General features: G+C 38.8%; 1 protein-coding gene across 1 annotated transcript in view; it reads left to right on the forward strand.

Annotated features, from left to right (window-relative positions):
* Positions 1-1,947: 1,947 nt before the first annotated feature.
* Positions 1,948-21,727, forward strand: part of LOC110056933 (cilia- and flagella-associated protein 46-like) — a 40,703-nt gene continuing 20,923 nt past the window's right edge. Inside the window, exons 1-33 of the mRNA XM_020763493.2 lie at positions 1,948-2,227; positions 3,889-4,020; positions 4,417-4,481; positions 5,115-5,279; positions 5,766-5,889; positions 6,501-6,595; positions 6,903-7,073; positions 7,919-8,015; positions 8,363-8,461; positions 8,648-8,725; positions 9,202-9,314; positions 9,816-10,044; positions 10,731-10,981; positions 11,297-11,618; positions 12,037-12,179; positions 12,284-12,496; positions 12,897-13,137; positions 13,742-13,891; positions 13,991-14,101; positions 14,454-14,641; positions 14,722-14,862; positions 15,811-15,988; positions 16,379-16,526; positions 17,310-17,509; positions 17,853-17,923; positions 18,284-18,359; positions 18,537-18,644; positions 19,249-19,344; positions 19,432-19,489; positions 20,313-20,566; positions 20,918-21,019; positions 21,170-21,256; positions 21,429-21,494. Coding sequence (XP_020619152.2) covers positions 2,060-2,227; positions 3,889-4,020; positions 4,417-4,481; positions 5,115-5,279; positions 5,766-5,889; positions 6,501-6,595; positions 6,903-7,073; positions 7,919-8,015; positions 8,363-8,461; positions 8,648-8,725; positions 9,202-9,314; positions 9,816-10,044; positions 10,731-10,981; positions 11,297-11,618; positions 12,037-12,179; positions 12,284-12,496; positions 12,897-13,137; positions 13,742-13,891; positions 13,991-14,101; positions 14,454-14,641; positions 14,722-14,862; positions 15,811-15,988; positions 16,379-16,526; positions 17,310-17,509; positions 17,853-17,923; positions 18,284-18,359; positions 18,537-18,644; positions 19,249-19,344; positions 19,432-19,489; positions 20,313-20,566; positions 20,918-21,019; positions 21,170-21,256; positions 21,429-21,494 — 4,740 coding nt within the window. The 5' untranslated portion in view covers positions 1,948-2,059. The remainder of the gene's footprint in view (positions 2,228-3,888; positions 4,021-4,416; positions 4,482-5,114; positions 5,280-5,765; positions 5,890-6,500; positions 6,596-6,902; positions 7,074-7,918; positions 8,016-8,362; positions 8,462-8,647; positions 8,726-9,201; positions 9,315-9,815; positions 10,045-10,730; positions 10,982-11,296; positions 11,619-12,036; positions 12,180-12,283; positions 12,497-12,896; positions 13,138-13,741; positions 13,892-13,990; positions 14,102-14,453; positions 14,642-14,721; positions 14,863-15,810; positions 15,989-16,378; positions 16,527-17,309; positions 17,510-17,852; positions 17,924-18,283; positions 18,360-18,536; positions 18,645-19,248; positions 19,345-19,431; positions 19,490-20,312; positions 20,567-20,917; positions 21,020-21,169; positions 21,257-21,428; positions 21,495-21,727) is intronic.

Genomic DNA, 21,727 nt, shown 5'->3' on the forward strand with positions numbered 1-21,727 from the left:
TGTTAGATGCAAGAGGAGCTGGCTATTGGCTGCAACTGAGATCATCTTGCAATTTACTAACAATTATTAAGAATTATTCTTATGTTCCTCTTTGTCATACAATTTTATGTAAGCTCAAGTAGTGGCCTAGTTGTTAGAGAGTTAGAGTCCAGATTGAGTGATCTGGGCTTGAGTTCTGGCAGACCATGTCAGCTAAAGGCATTTGTTGTCAAGCGTCAATAGATTCATGTACCATCAATCAACCCATGATCAACATCTCGATTGACATTCCGATAGATACTTGGTCGACACTTGGTTGACATCTTGATTGACACTCAATTGACACCTGATCAACAATTGGTTGATGGTCAGTGATGACCGATTCACATGTGTCGGTCTTAAATTAGTCAACTCTTCACCAATTATCTACCGAGAAGTCAATAAGGCGTCGATCGACTGTACACAAAGGTTTCAATGAAGTGTCGATCAAGTATCGATTGAGGGTATCAATCAAGGGTATTGATCGCCACTTGACCACAGATGCCTTTAGTACACATGATCCACCCTGGCTAGGGTCATTGTGTTGTGTTATTGGGCAAGACACTTTACTCTCGCAGTGCCTCTCTCCATTCAGGTGAACAAAGGGGTACTAGTGAATTTACGGCTGGGGAGGAACACTGTGAAAAACTGCCATCCCATCCAAGGGGAGAGTAAAAATACTTCTGGCCAATTCATGTTACAGAAACTAGACATCAGTGCCCACCTGATAGGCCACTAGGCTTGAAGGATCATGCAGTATCTTATGTGAAGCCTTGACAACATATCGACTGATATATTGGTCAATATGTCGGTCATTATCCCATCGAAACTCGACTGATATTCAACTGATGCTCGACCGACTAGCAATCAGTGTCACAATCACTCCTCGGTTGATATAACAACCGACATATTGACAGACCAGACAGACAGTTGACCGATACACCACCGGTGGTTGACTGATAATTGACCGATAGTTGACTGATAGTTGACCGGTAGTTGACCAATAAGCTACCGATGATATCAAAGTCAATATATCAGCAGACATTGGTGGACATTCCACCAGTTTATCTTTGGGCTGTTGATCGACTCTTGGTTGATAGCCGACGGATGTATCGGTTGAGTGTTGATCGAGTAATGACCGACATATCAACCGATACATCGGTTGACATGTCAATCCAGGCTCCCCATAAGATACACGATCTGGCTTGAACACAGACTTAACCTACCTAAACAACCACCTGATCCATCCCAATGCAAATTTTAATACTTCAGTAACACCGATTTTCACCGGCTGGCATACACTGCTGATAAAGTTGGCGACTTTCGTAATTCATACCCAACACAATGAGGCAATGTCTTCAAAATGGCAATGAGTAACATATCTAATTTAGATGGCCTGAAGCAAAATGGAAACGTTCACCGCCCTTCAAGATCGATCGTAAATGAATGAAGCTCGATCAAAAGTCAACACCCCGGAAAAGGAAAATCGATTGCACAAAGCTGAAAGAGCCAAGAGGTCAACATCTTAACAGAAGTTGTAATAGGACAAAATCTATACCCTGACGGCTATAACTGCGGTGAAGTAAGTTTTAAAAGCCTCTTACCTTGATGTGGGAAGGAAGATCGCCATTGATGCACATCCCAACTTCTTCGATCCACATCGCAAGCATGAGATTCCCACCCTTGGGAATAATTCTGCACAATCATGTCTGGTTTCTCACTATTCAAAATAAAGCCTTGAAGTTTCAGATTCTGAATGCTGCAGGTGTTTCGTAGAGTCGAGACCCTTTCAACTCCACTCCTACACAAACCCCTATCTCCATAAATTGATGTTAGAAAAATTTCCTGGCACTCGTTTGGTTCCAAGCTTCCTCGTCCACTATACATCACGTGATGAAAATCAAAAGTCCCGCGCTTTTCGTTACCATAGTGACTGTGATAAGAAAATCCAAGATGGTGGACGTGTTTAGTTGACATTTCAGAAAATTCGAAAGGATAGCGTCATATAGTTGTACATATAAAGAAAAACTCTAACACAAAGATGGACAGCAATATACGGAAGCTTGTTCATGCAGCGGCTCAAGATAATGACCTGCCTTCGTTGTCTGAGGCTTACAAAAAGTTGAAGAAGGAAAGGCAATCTTCTGACGACAAACTTGACGCAGTTTCGTCGGACCTTTTTGTTTTGTGCGCCGAGGCAGCGTTAAAGGTATGTCTTTTGCTGTTTTTTATTTGACTCCTGTCTAAGCGATATGCGTTGTGTTTTACCGAAACTCCCATATAGAAGTCTTTAATTTGTATGATAATCGTTCACTGTGTACTGTAATATATGCATTGATTAAGCTTAATTAATCTTTTAAAAAATATTACTAAGGTATTAATTCACCAGTGTTTCATTTGGTGTGTCCCATTCCTGATGTATCACAAAATTTGAGCAATTCAAGATGTTGAATCAGATGGTACACACGTGTACTGTACACATGTATGAATGTACTTTTACTAGTACAATTCTGTGAAAAGGTGTATTCTATGGACACCCTATGCATGCAAAAGACCCGCCAAGGATTTCAAAATTCTGTGTCAATGGGCGAAGGTCTTTGAAAACTACATAATTTTATGCTGTACGTGTATTTCAAGTGAGTAAGATAGGAAGAATTGTGAAACCTGAAAATTAAATTTGAAATTAATTAAAGATATTAATGAGATTCTCATTGGGCATCTTAGTCAATATTCTCGAAGATCGTACATGTAGTCACAAATCTTGAGGATCTCTGATAAGGGTCCTAAAAATTCTTGCCAGGATCTTCAAAGATCTTGACCAAGATCAATCAGGATTGTCAAAGATTTTGTCCATGGATCTTGACAGGATCTTTGGAGGATCCTCACAAAGATCTTTGCAAGATCATTTATTTAAGGAGTTTTGCTATACATGTACAGTGGAACCCCGCCTTATGACCACCCTGTTAATACTACCACCTCGTTATTACGGCCACTTTATTCTGGCCCCCAAAAAAGCTCAGTCAGTCATTTTCTTATTTAAAGAACCCCTTTAATACGGCCACCCTGTTAATGCAACCAATTTTCCATGGCCCGAAGGTGGTCGTATTAATGGGGTTCCACTGTATCTTTCAAAGATATTTTGAGGAGCCTTGAAAGATCTAGTTTGGTAGGTGGTTAAGAACTTATAAGATCATCGAAGATCCTGTAATGTGTTTCACCAGGGCAGTGCCATCTCACTGTGTGCATTTCATTCTTCATGCATGCAGTGGCTTTATCTTTGGTGGTGTATCTGCTTGATGAATCATAGGCAGAGGTCTGCTGACCATTTGAGTACCGTAACCCTTCATTTCCCCTGTGATGCTTTAAATACTTAAATGCTGGATTATGTGTTATAAAGACATGATCCACGGTTGAGTGTCGATTGATACCATCAATCAACCCTCAATCAACACTTGATTGACATCTCAATGGACACTTGATCGACATCTCAGTTGATACTTGGCTGACACTTGGTCAACACTTAATCAACATCTTGATTGACACTTGATCGACAGTCGGTCGATGGTCAGCTGAGTGTTGACCGACTCAATGTATCGATCAACACTCAATGGCATGTGTGCAAAAATTAGTTGACTTCCGACTGGCTGTCGACTGAGATGTCAATCAAGTATTGATCAAGTATCAACCATTGTGTTGATTGAGTATTGATCAAGTATTGATCGAGGGCTGATCAAGGGGGTTGATTGAAGATATTGATTGATACTCGACCGTGGAGGCCTTTAGTACACATGATCCTAAATGCTTCATGAATATACACATACAAATTGGATTGTTTCTGAAAATACAACATACTACTGTATTACTTTACAGCATGGTCAATTAGATGTCATGGATGAATGTATCAAGATGTTTTTCCTGAAGACTCCTCCTTCTAACCAGTTTTTATGTCGGGCTTACTTGTGTCAAGCTCAACTTAATGCTCCAACTTCCTCCAAGAATCCAGTAAGTCATGATTTTAAGTTAGAATGATAGTGATTGTAACTACAGTGGATTTCCATTAATTCAGACCAGAAGAGTTAATTGTTGGCAGTATTACCATTAGGCTAGGCCAACTGGCTAACCATTTGCTTGGGTTAAAATGAAGTGGCCATGGTAGTTTGGTAATGATCAGTTGTAGCTAGATACATGTGCAAAATGACAAATTTCATAGGATTGGGAAACATGCTTTCAAAGGCAATGACAGTTGGAGCCTCAGACAGTGTTCAATGATGACTGTTGTATGCAGTTACTGTACATGACAAGAGTAGTGTACACTACAAAATGTTGTAGCGAAGATTTCCACAATAACCAAAACCTGAAGTTTCTGAGATTTGACCATGACCATTCTTTTTCCTACAGGAACAGCTTGATAAAGCAGCGGAATATTTGTTGAAGGCAATTAATTTTGCTAAAAAGAATCCTAGGTAAGGAATGGACTCATTTATTATTACAAGATTGCAACTAAGATCTTAAAAAACAAAAAGCACTCTTCCAGTATTATTTTGCTCAGTATTAATTAATTCATACCAGGTACGGTATGTTAAGTTAACTTTTTTACCCTAATTATTTTTGTCAATTAAACAAGGGCATCTAATTAGCTTGCCATATTTTTGCCCTTTTCCATTTCTCCTCTTACTCGTCTACTTTATATTTATCTTTGTAATTTTAGAATGGAATAAAGAAATAAAATGAAAAAAAGAAATGAAAAATGAAAAAACAAAGTTGGTACCACTCACAGTTAATAGTATAGGAGTATGTGGGAGGTTTAAAAAGTTTCATGTATGCTCTATAACCACATGTAAAAAACTGACCAGTTCAATAAGTTGAAAACTTTTTAAGCCCTATTATTAAGCTATAATTAATCTGAACAACGTGATACAATTCATGTATGGTGCATCTAAACTTAATTTTACAAAAAAAACAAGAGCACTACAAAATGTTGAGATTGGTACAAAGTGCTTACAAGTGAGTTTAAGAGGTAATCATGGCTAAATGGCTGTGTTGAGAACCAGGGAGGCCAACTGTTACCTGTTTGAATATGTTTAATTATTTTTCAGATACTACTTCCTGGTATACAATGCTTCAGTGCTCTACTGGCAGTTTTGTCGTCCATTCCTGAAGCCCAATTATCGTCAGTATTTGGCTAAAAGCTTGCATCAGGTGGTAAAAGCTCTGGATGATATTGATGACAAAGATTATGGCTGGAGAGCACAACTAATGATGTGAGACATTTTCTTTTATTTGTTTTCCTTCTTCCTTCTTCCCTCCCAACTTTTTCTCTCCCTCTCTCCCTCTCTTCCTTATTTGGTAATTTATAACACTTATTACTAACAGTTGTTTCTTGTAATTGTTTGTTGTATGACCTAACTGTTCAATAGAGTTACATGCATGAAATCATTTGCAGCAGAGATCTGTATAATGTTTATAAGAAGTAAATACACACAGCTCCAGGAGTGTTGTATGTAGTAGTCTTGTGAGTGTGTTTGCTAGTGCCTGATGTTGTTGCTGTTTGTTATGAACATGTTTTAAAACGTCTTATACTTTAAGTAACTGTCAGTATTAGCAAGTTATGTGAGAATTTGCATTGTAAGGAGCAAGTACATGTAGTCATGTTGTATTGTAAGTAGTGTAAGTAGTCTTCATTGTGTGAAGTGTTTTTTTGTGTGCATGGTGCAAATAACAAAAATGTGTCCGTATTTTCTTAATAGTGCACTTATTGAGTGTCATGTAGATGCAGGGCGCAAAGAAGATGCCACACAAATCAGTATTGCCACCTTGGCTTTCACCAAGAGTAATGTTCCCTCATTATATACAACTGTCCTTGGACTGCAGGTGAGGTCTGAAGCTCTTTTACGTCAAAAGTTCTGTTCATTTAGAAAATTTCAGTGCATATGCTGTACCATACTGTGCCTGAGAGGTCAGTTGGTTTCAATTGATTCTTTCTCTCAAATGTTTGCAATACAGTGTACATTGGGCTTTAAATTAAGTGCAGATGGATCGCATATCCATGTCTGACTATAACTCAGATCGTTCCTACAGAGAGAGGGCTCTAGAAATGGCCTTTGATACACCAATCTGAATGTTCAAGGACCATCTCACACTAATGGCAATTTAACCAGTACCAGAAGATATGCTTCTGCCAGTACTGACAGCCTCTCCTCAAATACTAGATCATTAGTTTGCACATAAAATTAACAGATAACATAAACCACACAGTCATACTGTGCTCTTATACTTGTACACTTAGAATCTTGCCCATTATTGCCAACAGTTAGCCATGGTGACTAAACAAAGTTGATTAGTGAGAAGTTAACATTGATGATGATTATGAAGTTCAATTTTCAGAAATCAGCTCAGTCCACAAGTTCATAGAGCTCTATGAGTAAGGGCATTGAAAGTAGGTGACTTGTTGTTTTTGGTTTAAATTCCATTTCCACTGGCAGGTTCGTCATCGACTGATTGATCTGTCCAAAGCGTCAAAAGAGGCCAGAGCTTCAAATGAGCTGTACATGTTCTACAAGATTCAGAGACTAAGAACGTGAGTTGTAGTGGTTCTTTTCAGGGAAACTAGACACTATGACATGTAGATTAAGAATTTTGTAAGTTTTGAACTACTGCCTATGTGATTATGTCACTTACAGGTCATGTAGAGAGGTTTTAAAATGTAGGCTAATAGTCTTAAATCAACTATTTTCATTCATTCACAATGATCTTTCTGCTTTCGTGTTGTCATTTTTGTTGGGGTAAATTCAAAACAATGTGACTAAAGAGGAAGTTTTGGTGAACTTAAGTTCAAACTTTTGGTATCACAACAAGTACTTATTAAAAGTGTTTTCTGTCAACAGCTTGATTGAAGCAGATGAAAAAGTTGACATAGAACAGGAGCTGAATAAAATCTACAAATCAATAGTAAAAGGTGTGGATGCCACAGACCGTGCCAGCACAGCCATGTCTACCAGCACCAGCACCAGCACCAGCAAGGCCAGCTCTCCTTATGTTGTTGGTAGCAATGACAGGTGAAATCAATACAGGATAAAACATGAGATTGTTAAAAACAATCAATTATAAAAAAATTGATTCCAAAGAAATCAAACTGACTTTGATGGTAGACACAATCATTGAAGTACAAAATGTATCATGTATGACATGTGCATAGTATAATCAGAATTCAGTTGATACAGTCAAACCTCTCCATAATGGTCACTTTTGGGATGGAGGAAAGTGGCCATTAAATGTGGGTATCAAAGTTTTGGTCAGGTCATAAATAGGGTAGGGAAAATCACAGATTTTGGTCTTAAATAGGATAATGGTTTTGGGAAACAGGCCCCACACCCCCAGGGGGTACTCCCTTTTAAGGACTATGTAGGTATGTGTGGCCCCAAAGGGTATAGTTTTTGAGCCGTTTTGGTCATAAATAGGGTATTGATTTAGCCATTTTGGTCTTAAATATGGTATGGTTTTTGTACTCTAGTCTTGAATTGGGTATATTTTTTTGAAGAAGTTACTTTTTCATAGTTATTGATAAGACCATAGACAAAAGCCCTTCAAAAATTATGTCAGCTGCAACCCCAATTTTTGGTTTGGTCGTAAATAGCGTAGGGAAAATCAAAGATTTTGGTCATAAATAGAGTAAGGGTTTTGGGAAGTGGGCCGCACACCTGCACGAAGTTTTTCTGGGAGCACCCTGGGCCCACACCCCACCCAATTTTTCTGGGGATCCCTCTGCAGAAATTGAAGATACTGGTGTAAATGAGTTTAATTTCTATAAATAAGAAATTATATTTACTATTCATTAACAGGCCCAAACTTGGGGAAAGTTGTTATCTGCTCATTTTAATTTGTTTCACTGTTTATACTGCAGGATACCACTGCTCATTGAGTTGGCCAGACTTTGCTTGGAGCAGAGTAAACACGATTTGGCTGCTGACTGTCTTGAAAATGTCAAGGGAGGAGTTAAGGTAACTTTATTATATGGAAAGTGATTTCCAGGGGTCATTGTAGCAGATGCCTTGAATACTAAGATCAGCAAAGGGCCTTAAAATGAATACAAAAGACTAGTGGTTAATAACTATTGCAGAAAAAAATGTATTATAAAGGATCACAAACAATAAAAGACGTCTATTTCTGTACCAAAAATGATAAGATCACAGAATATTTGAATCTGTGTTTTTACTACCTAGTTTCTGACCACATTTTGTGATCTGTGTAGTTTTTGTAACTAGAGCACTACATTATTATTGGTTTTAGAAAAAAAGCCATTAATTGCACCCTTTTTCTCCATGCACTTCTTACAATTGTGTAACAGAATTCTGAGACATTGTTGGAAATTGAGTTCATGAAGTGTGAGTTGATGGTCCAGTCCCTTGGAGAAAAGAAAGAAAATTACAGCAAGTCTGTTGTAGAGGTAAGCACCTGATGTACTTACTACGTGTATTTTTCAGTATTATTTGCCAGTGAAAAGTTTTATTGTCATCATCTTGTGGTCAAAGTATTGAGTCAAGTACATGTACCAGCAGGTTAAAAAATTCATTTAATGGTAGTGATCAATGCCAAGCATAATTTTATATCTCAATGTGTTTTTGTTCTTCAGAGACGCATCCAAGCAATTAGAAAACTTGAGCAGTACATAATGACAGCTGTTAGAATGGGAAATCCAAATGTTATCCAGGTTTGCTCTCTTTTCTTCAAAGTAATCTACAATCTACCTGTCCTTAATATTTAACAAAATTTGTTAGATTATGAGCTCAAGATTTCTATTGGGCAGCCTTCATCAATTCTCACACACAGATATTGAGAGCAAATAATCTAATTTTTTTAGTATAAAACTGCTAGTCACTCAAAGCTTTATCTAAATCCTCTTGGCAGACACTTGAAATAAGCAAAGAAGTGGCCACTGTTTTGTTAAAAACTGGACACTGCTAGGCTACTCACAGATGGGAGAGCAAGTATAGTAGCCAATGAGAGAGTGACATTGGTGATTGAATGCCAGCAGATTTATACCAACATTTGTTAGAATAATTGATTATCGAGCAAGTGTTTCCAGATGACCAAAAAACCTTTTTAGTATGACCACCAAGCAGCCAGATGATGTGACCTTATAAGCTTACCCATTTCCACTGTAAATAAGAAATTTTTGGTTTGCAGGCAGGATGTGTGACAATGTGGAATCTTGCTCTACCTCTGCTGCAGTCAAACTTAAGACACCATGTACGTAAACCACTGACTCTTGCTGCACAAGCCTTGGAGGACATTGACAGGTAAATCCAGTTGATTAAGCATTGTCTGGAGATACCTACACTTTTCTATTGCTGGATACAAAAGCTATTGCTGTCATTGTTCAAAACTGCATAGAGCTTAGCAGGCAAAATTTTCCAATTTTGATGTGGGAGGTTCAGTCTGTAGCCTAATGTGTAGTGTAAATTGTACTCCAGATTGAGTAGTCTGAGTTCAAGTACCAGGTAAGATATATGTAGTTGTGATTTATTCTTGGTCAAGACATTGAAGACACTCACATGGTACCTCCTAAGTCCTTCCACCTAGATTTATAGTGGGTAAAATGCAGCGGCAAATTGTTGCAAAGTCCCAAACCTAACCAAAATGTGGGGGGCTTCTTGTGATGGATGGACCATATCCCATTGAGGAAGGTAGCAATAACCCAGTTGTTTCAAGCTATGAAAGCTAGGGTTATTATTTTTTTTTTATAAGCACTGCAGTAAGGGAAGTCACAGTCCTTAAACTCACTTCTTTTTCTTTCATAGCCTGTTAGTTTTGCTACGTTGCCAAATGCATGCAGAATTAGCCAAGTGTGAAGAGGCTGAGGATCAGCTGGAGTATGCTGTCACACATCTTAGAAAGGCACTTGAGATGGATGATTCAGGACAGTATGGTGACAGACTGCAGACAGCCCTTACTAGGCTTCAACTGAGGGCAACACTGTATAAGACTCCAGAAAGACCAGAGGATTTGGCTGCCATGATTATTGAACAGGTAACTTATTAAATAACTGGTCAGAGTGAGATTCAGACTAAGGTATCAGTAGGACTTACTCTTATGTGTTATTTGGCAAGATTTTACAATTGCTGAAGTTGGGTACTGTTTGGCTGCCTTGCCCCTTGCCTCTGTTTTAAATCCAAAATTGTGGATGTCCAGGAAAGTGTTGCAAGAAATTTGAAGTTTATTTAACAAATTGATGTCGGTTTTTTGTGTGTCTGTCCTGTTATTGACAATGAATTTCATCATAACATTGTCAAAGTAGTTGTGGATCCTCTCGGTGATTTGTGGATAGCCGAGTAGATTCACAACTACTTTGACAATGTTATGACAAAATTCATGATCAATAACTGGACAGATGCATGAAAAACTGACATCAATTCGTTTTTTACAATAACAAGCTGTCAAATTGTCTGCTCTCACTTGTTCATAGATAATATAAATTAATGTGTCTGTCTGCTTATTGACAATGAAAGTTAGCCAGTGAGCATGTGAGAATTTCTGCTGTTATCTTTAGATAAAAACATTCTTTCAGGTAGCTTGAGACTTCTAAGAATGTGCTCTGCGCTTCGCTACCTGATTTGTGTTGGCTTCCCTGGTTTTGTAACTGTATTATGTTGGTAAGAAAATAGAAGAATAATAATTATCAGTGTTAAGTGAATAAAATATTTTATATCTTTCAGGCAAGAGCCAGTGATGACTCCAGTACAGTTCGTATGAAGCGAGCTTCATTAGTGAAGGCAGGCGAGGCTCTGTCACCTGATGCCTTTATGCTTGTTCTTGACGGCGAAAGTAATACCAAGGATCCATCCACTGGTAAAGGTCCACCTACTGCGTTAGGAAGACTGGCTGGCAGGGCAAAGCAGTTTGAGAAAGGAGTCAGCAAGGCAGCTGGTCATTTGAAGAGGCTGGGAGATGAAAATGACCAGGAAAGGTTAGTGTAAGCGTTGTTAGGGTTGTTGTAGCTTCACTGTCATTAAATTTTGTGATTATGATGCATTTGTTGAAATCAGTTAGGGATTCTTCGGTAGTAATTTTCATGAATGATATACTCTTCTTGTCCATTATGAAAAAAAAATGTTACTGCAGTTCTGTGTCTCAGTCAAGTGCTGTCAAACAAAGGGCTAGAAAAAGGTAAATTACAAGTCAGCAGAATTGACTTGATGAAACAAGATTGGTTTAGGCTAAAAGAATGACTAATTTAGCAGTTTAGGTTTCTAAGAAGTAACAGTTCCTTATGTTCCTTTAGAGTTCGCATTTGGGCAGATCTGGCCAAAACTGCTCGTAAACAACAGGTCTGGGATGTGGCACGAGTTGCTGCCAGGTTCTGCCTTCTTTATGATGATAATCGGTGGTCAAAGAAAAATCCTAGTAGCACGTCAGAAAAAAATGGTGATGGTAATGCAGAAAAAGATGAGCCAACAGGGATCAAGTCACCAGTTCCTGCTGAATCAGGCAGCAAGCTGGATGTAACAGGGATGAAACTGTTGTATCCTGAAGGGATGACACCATTTACTGTGGAAAAGGATTTGTTAAGGGTACTGGCTGAAGTTCGCTTCATATTTGCTGAGGTATAACAAGCTTTTACAACAATCAATAAATTGGCTTCTGCCAGGTTTTTTTCAAAGAAAGTACATCGTAGTCAACCAAAGAAACCTCACACTTGTTTTGTGTTTTTTAGAAATTTCATGATGAAATTATGCTGGTAATCAGTGCAGGTTTTTTTTTTATGAAGCATTAAAAAAAAAAATTTGCATTTTGCATTTTGGCTTTTAATGCCCTTGATGATCATCTGTGCAGCAGATTTATGTTGTGTCAGACATGTTGTGTTCGCACTTCGTGTGTCAAAACGTGATTTAGTCAACAGTCATTTACTTCAAATTTCAGTTATTACTGTACTCTCGAAGTACGTTTCTAAACAGATTCTTTGAATGGTGATTATACTGTGATTCTTCATTGTTGGTTATGGCCATGGTTTTCATTTAACAGGCTTTGGTCCAGTTATTAAGGACAGAAGGGGTACAGCTGGGAGACAGACCTGTCCCACCTGAGGATACCATCAAATTGCGCCCCAAAAGATATGGTGATCAGCCTGTCAATTTTGACGATATGCCAGAGTGGGTCTCTTATTGGTAAGAGATATCTTGTAGGCTGTCGTATTTAGTTCTGTTACCATACAGGTTGTTGTAAACTTGTATCAAGATTGGTGACATAATTTTTCTTTCTGTTTTGCTAGTGACTGGATCTCATCACTGTCAAATGAAGTTATTCACAGCTTCCAGCGTGCAGCTGAATTTGGAGTGGAACTGAAAGAGCCATGGCTTGTGTGCAATGCTGCTGTGTATTTGTGGAACTATACCACCCACATGCTGTCACAAGGACAACACAAGGCAGTTATTCCCATTTTCTCTCCTGTGTTAGAGGCTATGAAGCTTACAGGTCATGAAGGGTAAGCTACTTGTGACTGCTAGGTGTTGATGATGGCTCGTGATATATTTTGTTACCTCATAATTGCACAGTTTGCATTAACTAACTCCCTCATTTGGTAAACTCGTTAACCTAGAGCTGAATTTACTAGCTGCAATTGTCCTTGAGTGAATACTAAGATTAAGGATGTTGAAAAAACTAATTGCAAAAGTCTTTGGTGGCAGTAGAAAAATTGGTAACCAGTCCACATGGTGTTCTAAGCCTTAAAACTGTTTCTATTTGGAAACTTTGGGATCAAGTACACGTTTTGCATCGGTGTTGTAAATGGATACTTCTGTCAGTGTGGAGTTATGATGAGTCCATGCCAAATCTTGGTATCTCATAATTCAACAGAATTTGTGTTTATCTTTCTTTCAAAACAGTGAAACAGTTCTATTGTGCCAGATGTGTAATGCCATTGCCCAAGGATACATGAAGCCATGGATTCCAGCTCTTCCCCCTCCTACTGCACCAGCCACACCCAGCAAGGACAGGGGTGAAAAGACTGAGAAAGCAAAGGGACGGCAGAGTGGGAAAGGAGCAAAGGGAGTTCCATCAAAAGGCTCGCTACAGACAGTTACTGTAGATCCTGAAGCTACACCAGATTTGAAGCAAGCTTTGGATGTAAGAGTGGTTCTCATGTGAAAGTATCATTTAAAGCTCCATAAGGCCTCTGTGTAATAGACGTGTTTTTGCTATCGGTGCATGGACAATTTACCTTGTGCCTCGGTTTCAACACGAGTCCTTGTACAAAAATAGTTTTGATTTGCATAGAAATGAACCTGTAGAGATAACACCATAAGAATGGTTTTGCACAAAGACTCATTTTTACACAGAGGCAAAAGGGAACTCTGAAATGGCTTATTATCTCCACCTCAGAAGATTTTAATAAACTTTATTGGGAATGTGTATGTACAAATGTATCTAAAGTAGTAAAAAACAAAAAACAAAAACAAAAAGAAAGAAAAGAGATCATTTCCCAAAAGGGAAGGCGCAAAAGAGACAATTGAACCCATGCGAGGCGCTTCTGAGAATGATGTTTACAGCCAATTTCGAGTCTCTTCGAATATCGAGGGATTCCCAGTGTTTGAAGCAAAATGAGAGAGTGACAAGGAATCAGTGACACAATCAATAGAGGAGAAAAACAATTCTAGAATACTACGTTGAGGTCCAGTATCTAATAATCTTAATACCAAGTTTGGCTTTAAATAATCTTTTATTATTGCAGGTGATAGAATATGCACTAAACACAACAAATGGTCAAGAGCCAAAGAATCTAGTGCCAATAAGCACTCGCCACCCTCTAATCACCTCATGGGTGTTCTGTAAACAGCTGTTGAATCAGCAGATGCCAAAGAATCTTGGTCATGATGACGAGGTCAGCTGTCGTTATTGTCTACGATGAACAGTGTCAATTTTGTATCTAATCAGTCAATCCAAGTTTTATTTTAAATGTTCTGTTGAATTTATGTTTCAGAATCTCCATAGTCAAGGTCCCATGTGCCGTGCTTTGTGTGCTGTTGAAATGCTATCACTGCAGAACAATGGCTTACCGGAGTTTACTGGAACATGTCCCACACTTCCCGAGGTGAGTCTCTTTGAATATCACGGGATTCCCAGGGTTTGCAGCAACATGAGAGTTCAAATCTAGAATACTACGTCGAGGAGAAAAGGAGAGGATTGACCCTTTTTCTATGACAACAACAAATGGAGCATTGACAGCTTCGTCAGTAAGCAATTAAAAAGGCTATGAAAGGTAACACTGTAGTGCCATTTATCTCTTTTGTCAGACCTCTCCCCTCTATAGTGACTGGTATTTTGAAGACAACGAGCTAAAGCTTAGGCAAAGATGGGTTCTATTACATTTACTTAGTTGCAATGCGGTGACATACACACTGAAACATAATTGAATAACCTTTGTGTTTGTGGCCGTTTTACAGACTGTGAAGTTGGTAGATGGATGCCAATGGAGTGACAACTTGGTGGAGTTACAGATGTGGAGCAGACTGTCCGTGCTGGCTTTTAACGCCGAGAATCATTCACTAGTACTGCACTGTGGTCAGAGGGCTGTAGTCTTTGCTCAGAGTGATAAGTGCCTGGCTAAACGACAACCTAAGAAGCCGGACAGGTAAGCTGAATCGATTTAACAGTACTAAAAGCGTGTTTTTCTTTGTAATAAATGTTCACGATTGTTCAATTGAATTTTAGCATTTTCAAGCACAAACTTGTGGTAGAACAAGAGATGCTTTATTACGCTAGTGTTGTTATGGGCCAAAGTCTGATGAAGAACATGCAGGGCAAGAATGAGATCAGGAGAGATGCACTTGTCTGTTTTGTCAATGCTTGCAGGTAACATGAACCGGTTGTCCTATCGTGTAAGTGCTTTCTGTACTGCGTTTTTATCCAGTAAACGCTTCATTATTTTGATAAAAACAGATACTTTAGTCAAGGAGAAGTGTATGGTGTGGCATCCAGTTACTTGCCACGCTAGAAACATTTTGATTGGTTTATTAGGGTACTATTAATGTCAGTAGCTCAACAGTGGTTGGTTAGACAAAAATAAATAGCTGGTACTCTGAATTTTTTCAACTGTGACGACTCTGTGAAAATTTCACATATGAACCACCTGTTATTTGGCAAATAGATGTAAAATGTAAATGTGTTTACACCTGATCCCCTTCACGTGTTAAGACGGAATCCACCACTGTTTTAAATATCTTCTCAAAAAAAAAAAAAATCATTTCTAGCAACACCAAACGTCAAAAACGAATGTTGAACTTCATATGAAACACTTGAAAGTACTGGTGAAATGAAACTGACGATGAAATTTTGCCTGTGTTTGCACAAGTTCTCTGAACTTTGAAATTCATTTTCTCTCGTTCCCATGGGAAATTGTTTTCGGTGTTATTTCCGGCTATTATTGATGTATTTACCTTTAAGAAAATGTAAAAATGACTGTAAAATACTTAAAATTATTCTGGCACCAGATTTTTATCCACTAAAACCTCACTTAGTCCCAGCGAAACCAAAATTCATATATTAATCTCTTCCTCAATAATACGGACACCTCCATACAAAAGAAACTTTGTTTTTTTCCGTTAGGTTTCCATACTGTCTTTCTAAAGGTGTATGAACCTTCTATAGTGGAGCTAACTAGCATTCCATGTTCTGTTCAGTTGTTGATACCGTGACCGCACCGCCGCAATCCCTGAATGCCCTTGTCTAGACTCACAGTACTAAACACTGAACGAGTTTGTTGTCCTTCTGATGCAAAATGTCTCTTTATCACGTTTTAAGATTCGGACAGAAAGCAGGGAATTATGACTTGGTGATCGCAGCTGCTCGTCATTACTGGAATGCTATCAAGCCATTTATTGTAGAGCCAATTGAGCGAGAGTTGCTCAGGGAACCAATGGAAGCTGTGTTGGAGTGTATTGCTGCAGTAGCGGATAATGAAGTAGACAAGGAAGATGAGGTAAGACACGTTATCAATAGGCCATATTCGTATTCCAGGAATTGAACTGGAACTAGCTTGCAATAGAGGCTTATGCGGGGGAATATCTTTAAAAAGAGATGAGCGTCATTTACATTTGAAAAGACTACCCACATTAGCCTCGGTTGCAAGCTAGTTCCAGTCCAACACCGACAATACGAATATGGTCTGTTGGGTGTTGGTTGGTCAAGATGAATCCTTTTGTCATAGTGTTGCCTTCTTTTATTGACTGCTCATTCTTGCTATGATGAACAGGGAGGCTGTCCCTGCCCCTGCTCCTGCTCCTATAACATGTAGTATGAATCTCTTGTGGCCGGCTCTCTTTAATAATTTAGGCATCAGTTAAATATGTCATTTTGGTCATCCCTTTAGGATGACGACGAGGATACAGAATCATCTCCAGAGAAGAAAGTATCTAAGAAACCTGTAAGTAGCAAGAGTGATAAAGATAAGAAAGCCAAAGACAAAGCAGGGGACAAGAAGAAAGACAAAGAAAAAGAGAAGGAGAAAAGCAAACCAGGTATTTCGAGTCCAAGATAACTTTTAAGACTTTGCTTACAGTAGCAAACAACTTAAAATGCACTATTTTGAACCGGTGATGAATGACCACCTATTCCTAAGGCCAAACGTTCTGCTCGAGGTGGAAAGGTAACATGAACTCCATCAAGTTAATCAACTTTATTTTCGTAACCGGGCATTAACCGCAGAGTCTAAGTGCAAGTTCGTTCTTGAGGGCCTTGTTCAAGACAGTTCATGAATTCAATTCTGAACTAATAACACGAATTAGAGTGGTTTTCAGTTGAGTGTCGTAAAACAAAACCAAACCAATTACTTACCAATTACACTACTCAGCCAACCTCAAACCGTAGTAAAACCGACACCAAAACCAAAGTAATTGCCTGATTACTTTCGACACTCAACTGAAAACCGCTCCGATGCATCTTTGGCTCCAGCTTGTTTGTCTCCAAATCAGTAAAAAATAATTCATGTAAACCTTATTTTGCTTTTCAAGATTTGAGAGGGTTTGTGGTCAAATGAGTAGATCGTTAGACTCTGGAGTTGCAGTCCTGCTGGGACCATTGGTATTTCCTTGAGTAAGACACTTTACTCTCACGTTGCTTTTCTCCACCTTGGAGTATAATTGACTACCAGTAAATTGTTAGAGTAAACTGACAAATTGCTTGAGGAGATGAAACCTGCTATGGCGTAAGCATCTCCTTCAGGACGAACAGCAAAATCATGTTGCAATAACCTGGATCAAAGTACCCACGCTGATAGGTTATCTGGCTCCTCTGTTTTACAGGAGACAAAACTGGAGGTAAAGGAGGCAAGACCGAGAAGCAGGACTCAAAAGATAGTAAGGTGGGCGATGACAAAGGTAAAACAGCAAAGCCAGGGGCTGAACAAGAAGACAAACCTCCACCATTACCTAGTGCGTATGACGAGGATCTGATGCTACGTGCCGCCATGTATGGAGTGTTATTTCAGGCTTACGCTGATAAGGCAAGTTATTACCTTAACAAATGCAATGAACGTACGATACTTCTTAACGCAGTTGCTCCTTACTTGTAATTTGAGTAGTATGTGAGCACTACAATATTTTAGAAGGTGTTTTAAAGATGTCTACTTTGTATATATTGCTACAAGAATTAGGCTGCTTTGCCTAAAGAACATAAATTATTTTATACTTTGTATTTTATTCGGCTTTTGAGCCTTAACTGCCTTAAGGCGCATACAACGTTTGAGTGGGATACAGCTAATTGCATTTTATAGATGATGATGGTGATGAGGGGTTACACTTTTTACCATAAGTAAAGAAGTAAACACGGAATTGTTTACTTTTCAGGGTGAATGGGAGCAAGGATTACGTGCTATGGACCAGGCTGTCAAGGACATGCCGAGGACATATCACAGATTGTAAGTTTGTAGGCAAAACGTTGCTGGACGCCTTTGTGAATATAAAACAGTTCGGTCAAAATACTGTCGCAAGTACTTTTCACCCTAAAAGTTTTTGAAAAACTCTGTTAGGGGAAAATGTACTTGCGACACGTCAGCCTTGATTTCAAACTAACTAGACTACGTGACTCATGTCGTACTTTATGGTCGATGATGAAACGATACCATTCCCCGCTCAAACATGCTATGTTTCAGATTGGATTAGAGAAGGAAACAGATTAAAAAGGTTTTTGGTGGCGAATCAGAATTGTCGGAACTGTGCTGGCTATCAATCTCAATGTCAGGTTATTGAGAAATTAACATTTCTCTAATCTTCTTTAGGCTGATATTCAAACATCGTGTCATAACTAAAGCCAAGCTTGGACGAAATGTTGTATTTGATATGGGCAAGTTCAAGGTAAAAACTGTTTGTCTTAATTTCTTTGGTAGTTTACTTTAAATCAATGTTCTTAATCCTTAAACTAACAAATGGTAAGATTGTAAGATTGTTTTTTCAACAGTTTTTGCTGTGCAGGAATTTGTTTTTGGAAATTGCCCACTTTAGTAATGATCGTGATGTTGCTGTTGCTTTCAGAATGAGAAAGAGGATGTTATCGCCGCCATGTGGCGTCATGTGGCACTCAATTCCAAAGCTGCAGAGGATCAGTTAGCTGCTTATCAGAATGCAATTGAAGCTCTTGAGGTATGTTTATGTTAAGCCAATACAGTAAAAAACCCGCGTGTAAGAACCTTTATTTTTTAATGCCTGACAAAATAGGTTCTTTTTAAAATTTGGATGAAGTGGATATAATTGTTGATGACCACAAAAATAAATAAACCTGGGTGTGGTCCTTCAATATATGGTATTTATTCACAACTCTATTATGATAAGCCTAACACAATTGATTACATAATGCATATATTTGGTGTTGTCTCTATATTGTCGATGCGGTATTTTCTTGTAATATAAATTGGCAATCTCAAAGCCACACTCCTTGGTTAAAATGTTTGTCACAATTTATCTGTAACCCACATACAAGAACCTGCTTGTTGTTGCTTGGCTAAACAGGTTCTTATATTTTTGGGTATTAAATGGCAAATTTCTCCCAGCAGGTTCTTAAACCAGTAGGTTCTTACACGCAGGTTTTCACTATATTATAACCATGGCACGCTACGATTATACCATCTCTATTCAAAATAATCTGTTAAAAGACGGGTCTCTTAAGGCCTTGAATTCTTCCCCTTCCATATGTTTATGAGGTTCCAGTGTCAGGTAATAATTGCGTTGTGTTTTTCCCTTGTTATAGAATCCAGAGAGCGACTGGCAAAAGGTAGACTACCTCATGGAGTTTGGAGAATGGCTGTTTGTTAATGAGTATCCAGTGGCTGACGCGTTGGATCAGGTAGCCTCTCTTTACAAGCCACTGTTTCTTTGTATTTGCTGATATGTTGGTTACCTTCTTTGACAAATATTCAATTTTGTTTTCCAGTTTCTCTGGGCATCTGACATTCTGCTCAACAAGGACCCACACAAAGATGGCAAACAAGGTAGAGTTACAGCGTAAACTCACTCCATATAAAATGTTAACTGTCTTAAATTGTTCCGTATCTCGAACTGAGTGAAAAAGAGTTTCTCAATTAAATTACGCCGGTCACGTTTCTGCTGTTTTATCCGAGAGTTTTTTTACTCTATCGCCCTCTAACTGAGTCCTCGAGAACACTAGTTTCTTTACAATTTTATCTTTCCTACAGTTTTGTTTAGCAAAAGATCAGAATACGTAAGCATGACCAAGTTACGAAGTTTGTTGAATTCCAAGCTTCCTCTCTTGTTCTACAACTGGGCGAGATTTTCTGCCATTGAGATTACAACTAGGAGGGTTAATAACGTAGCGCGCTCTTAAATGAGAGTTTATGGCAAACTGTAGAATGTTCTCTGTAATTTCTAATACAGTAGAAACCCACATATAAGAACCTAGATTCGTCCAACTTGGCCTAAATAGGTTCTTATAGAAATGGTATAAAGTGGGATTTTAGGCTACTTAGGTTCTTTTAAAAATAGTTCCTTAATTTGATAGGGGTACTAGCGATCAGCACAGATAACTACTAATACAATTGCATTGTGTAATCCAGTATTGACAAAGACATGATATGGTTTTCATTTTAGTTCATTCTTTGAATCTTACTGACTGAAACCTAGACTAAATTTTTTTCTGAATTTTGATCTGTGCCTTCATTTTTGTTAAATAAGAACCGATTGAAAATTTTAGGCTAAATAGGTTCCTATGAAAAAGGGGTTTAAAATGAAAATTCTAGCCTAACAGGTTCTTATACGCGGGTTCTTACTGTACGCATTTTGCTGTGAACATTCCAGGTGACAACAATGACGCAAGAAGTGAAAGCGAGAGCGAGGTAGATGCATCTAAGTTTGTGCCAGAGGAACACCGCTCGGTAATAGGCCTACGTCCTTCAGATGTCAACGTTAACCTAGAGGACATCACCGACATCCGACAGCTGGAGACTCTGATGCGTGTTCATGTGATGCTGGCTCAGGTGGCTGGTCACTCGTCTCCACACTCCACGGACTATGTGCTGTTGGCGTATGCTTTCCTTTATAGGATATGGCAGGTGAGAAATGCACTTGGCTAGTAGAATCTTCCGTTTATGAATGAAACGTAAATGTGCAAGGGAAATGATCTTTTTTTTTTTAGTCCAGAAAACTTTGTCATCTTTAGTCTCGAAAAAGTGAAAAGTAAATTTCTAAACGCTAAGGAAGCGTGGCTTAATGTCTCAAAGATGAGACATTTGAGTTCAAGAAAGTGGTGCATATTTTGTGGGGCAAGAGTTTTCATTACGTTTTGTTGAAACTCTTGCTTCTCCCACACTCCCTCTCTCAAATTTGTGTGCGAATCAATATGCATGATTATCTGCAATCTTACTGTTTACAGTGATTGGGTCATGTGGGTGTTTCTCATGTAGGTATCAATCTCCTCTGCTGAACGCATACAAAAGGAAGGAGGGAAGCCTGGGGAGAGGGCCCCATCGAAGAAAGGCAAAGAGAAAGGCAAGGAAGCTAAGGAGGTTAGTATTACCACTGTTAAAATGAACTTCTTCTTTCGAAGTGTAAATCCACGAACAATAAGAAGGAATTATGAATCTTGAGCCGCAAACGAAGCTCTACACAAACGTATGAAAGACACGAATGTTGACGCTCACTGTTTTTACTTTTAGTCTCAAACAAAAGTGGAAAAATCAAGTGGGAAGACGTTATTTCCAAGCACAATGGAAGGATGGGCCACTTTTGAACTTTCAGAGAAGGTAAAATTGCAACATTTAAATTGCTTGGATTGTCATTTTACTAATCAAAAAATTCTCAGAAAGTTGCATCCCTCTAGCGCCTGCCTTTATGAACTTCATCTGTATCAATAATCGTATTTACAGAATGTGAAATGTTTGTTGTTCGTCACATATTTCCTTATTTCACTCTCAGCTTCAGGAGTACTTCAAGTGTGACATCACCGGAACAATGATAAACAAAGCGACCTTCCAGAAGCCGGTCAGTATACTGGTGACAGAAATGTAGGTTATTGAGTAGACGTGTTCATGGACCGAGACGGAGTCGAGGTCCATGAAAAAAAAGAGCGAGGCCAATATCCAGCCATCTTGACCAAACAAGCTGGGTCAAAAGAGGATTTATTATACGGAAAAAGAACACTTTTCTTGCGGGACACAGCGGGTAATCCCGATAGCCCCATCTTGCCTGTTCGGGTAGCCAATCACAGCGCAGGA

This window comes from Orbicella faveolata, unplaced genomic scaffold (assembly GCF_042242905.1).
Source record: "Orbicella faveolata isolate gen_17 unplaced genomic scaffold, um_ofav_v1 contig_1, whole genome shotgun sequence".
Lineage (NCBI taxonomy): Eukaryota > Metazoa > Cnidaria > Anthozoa > Scleractinia > Merulinidae > Orbicella > Orbicella faveolata.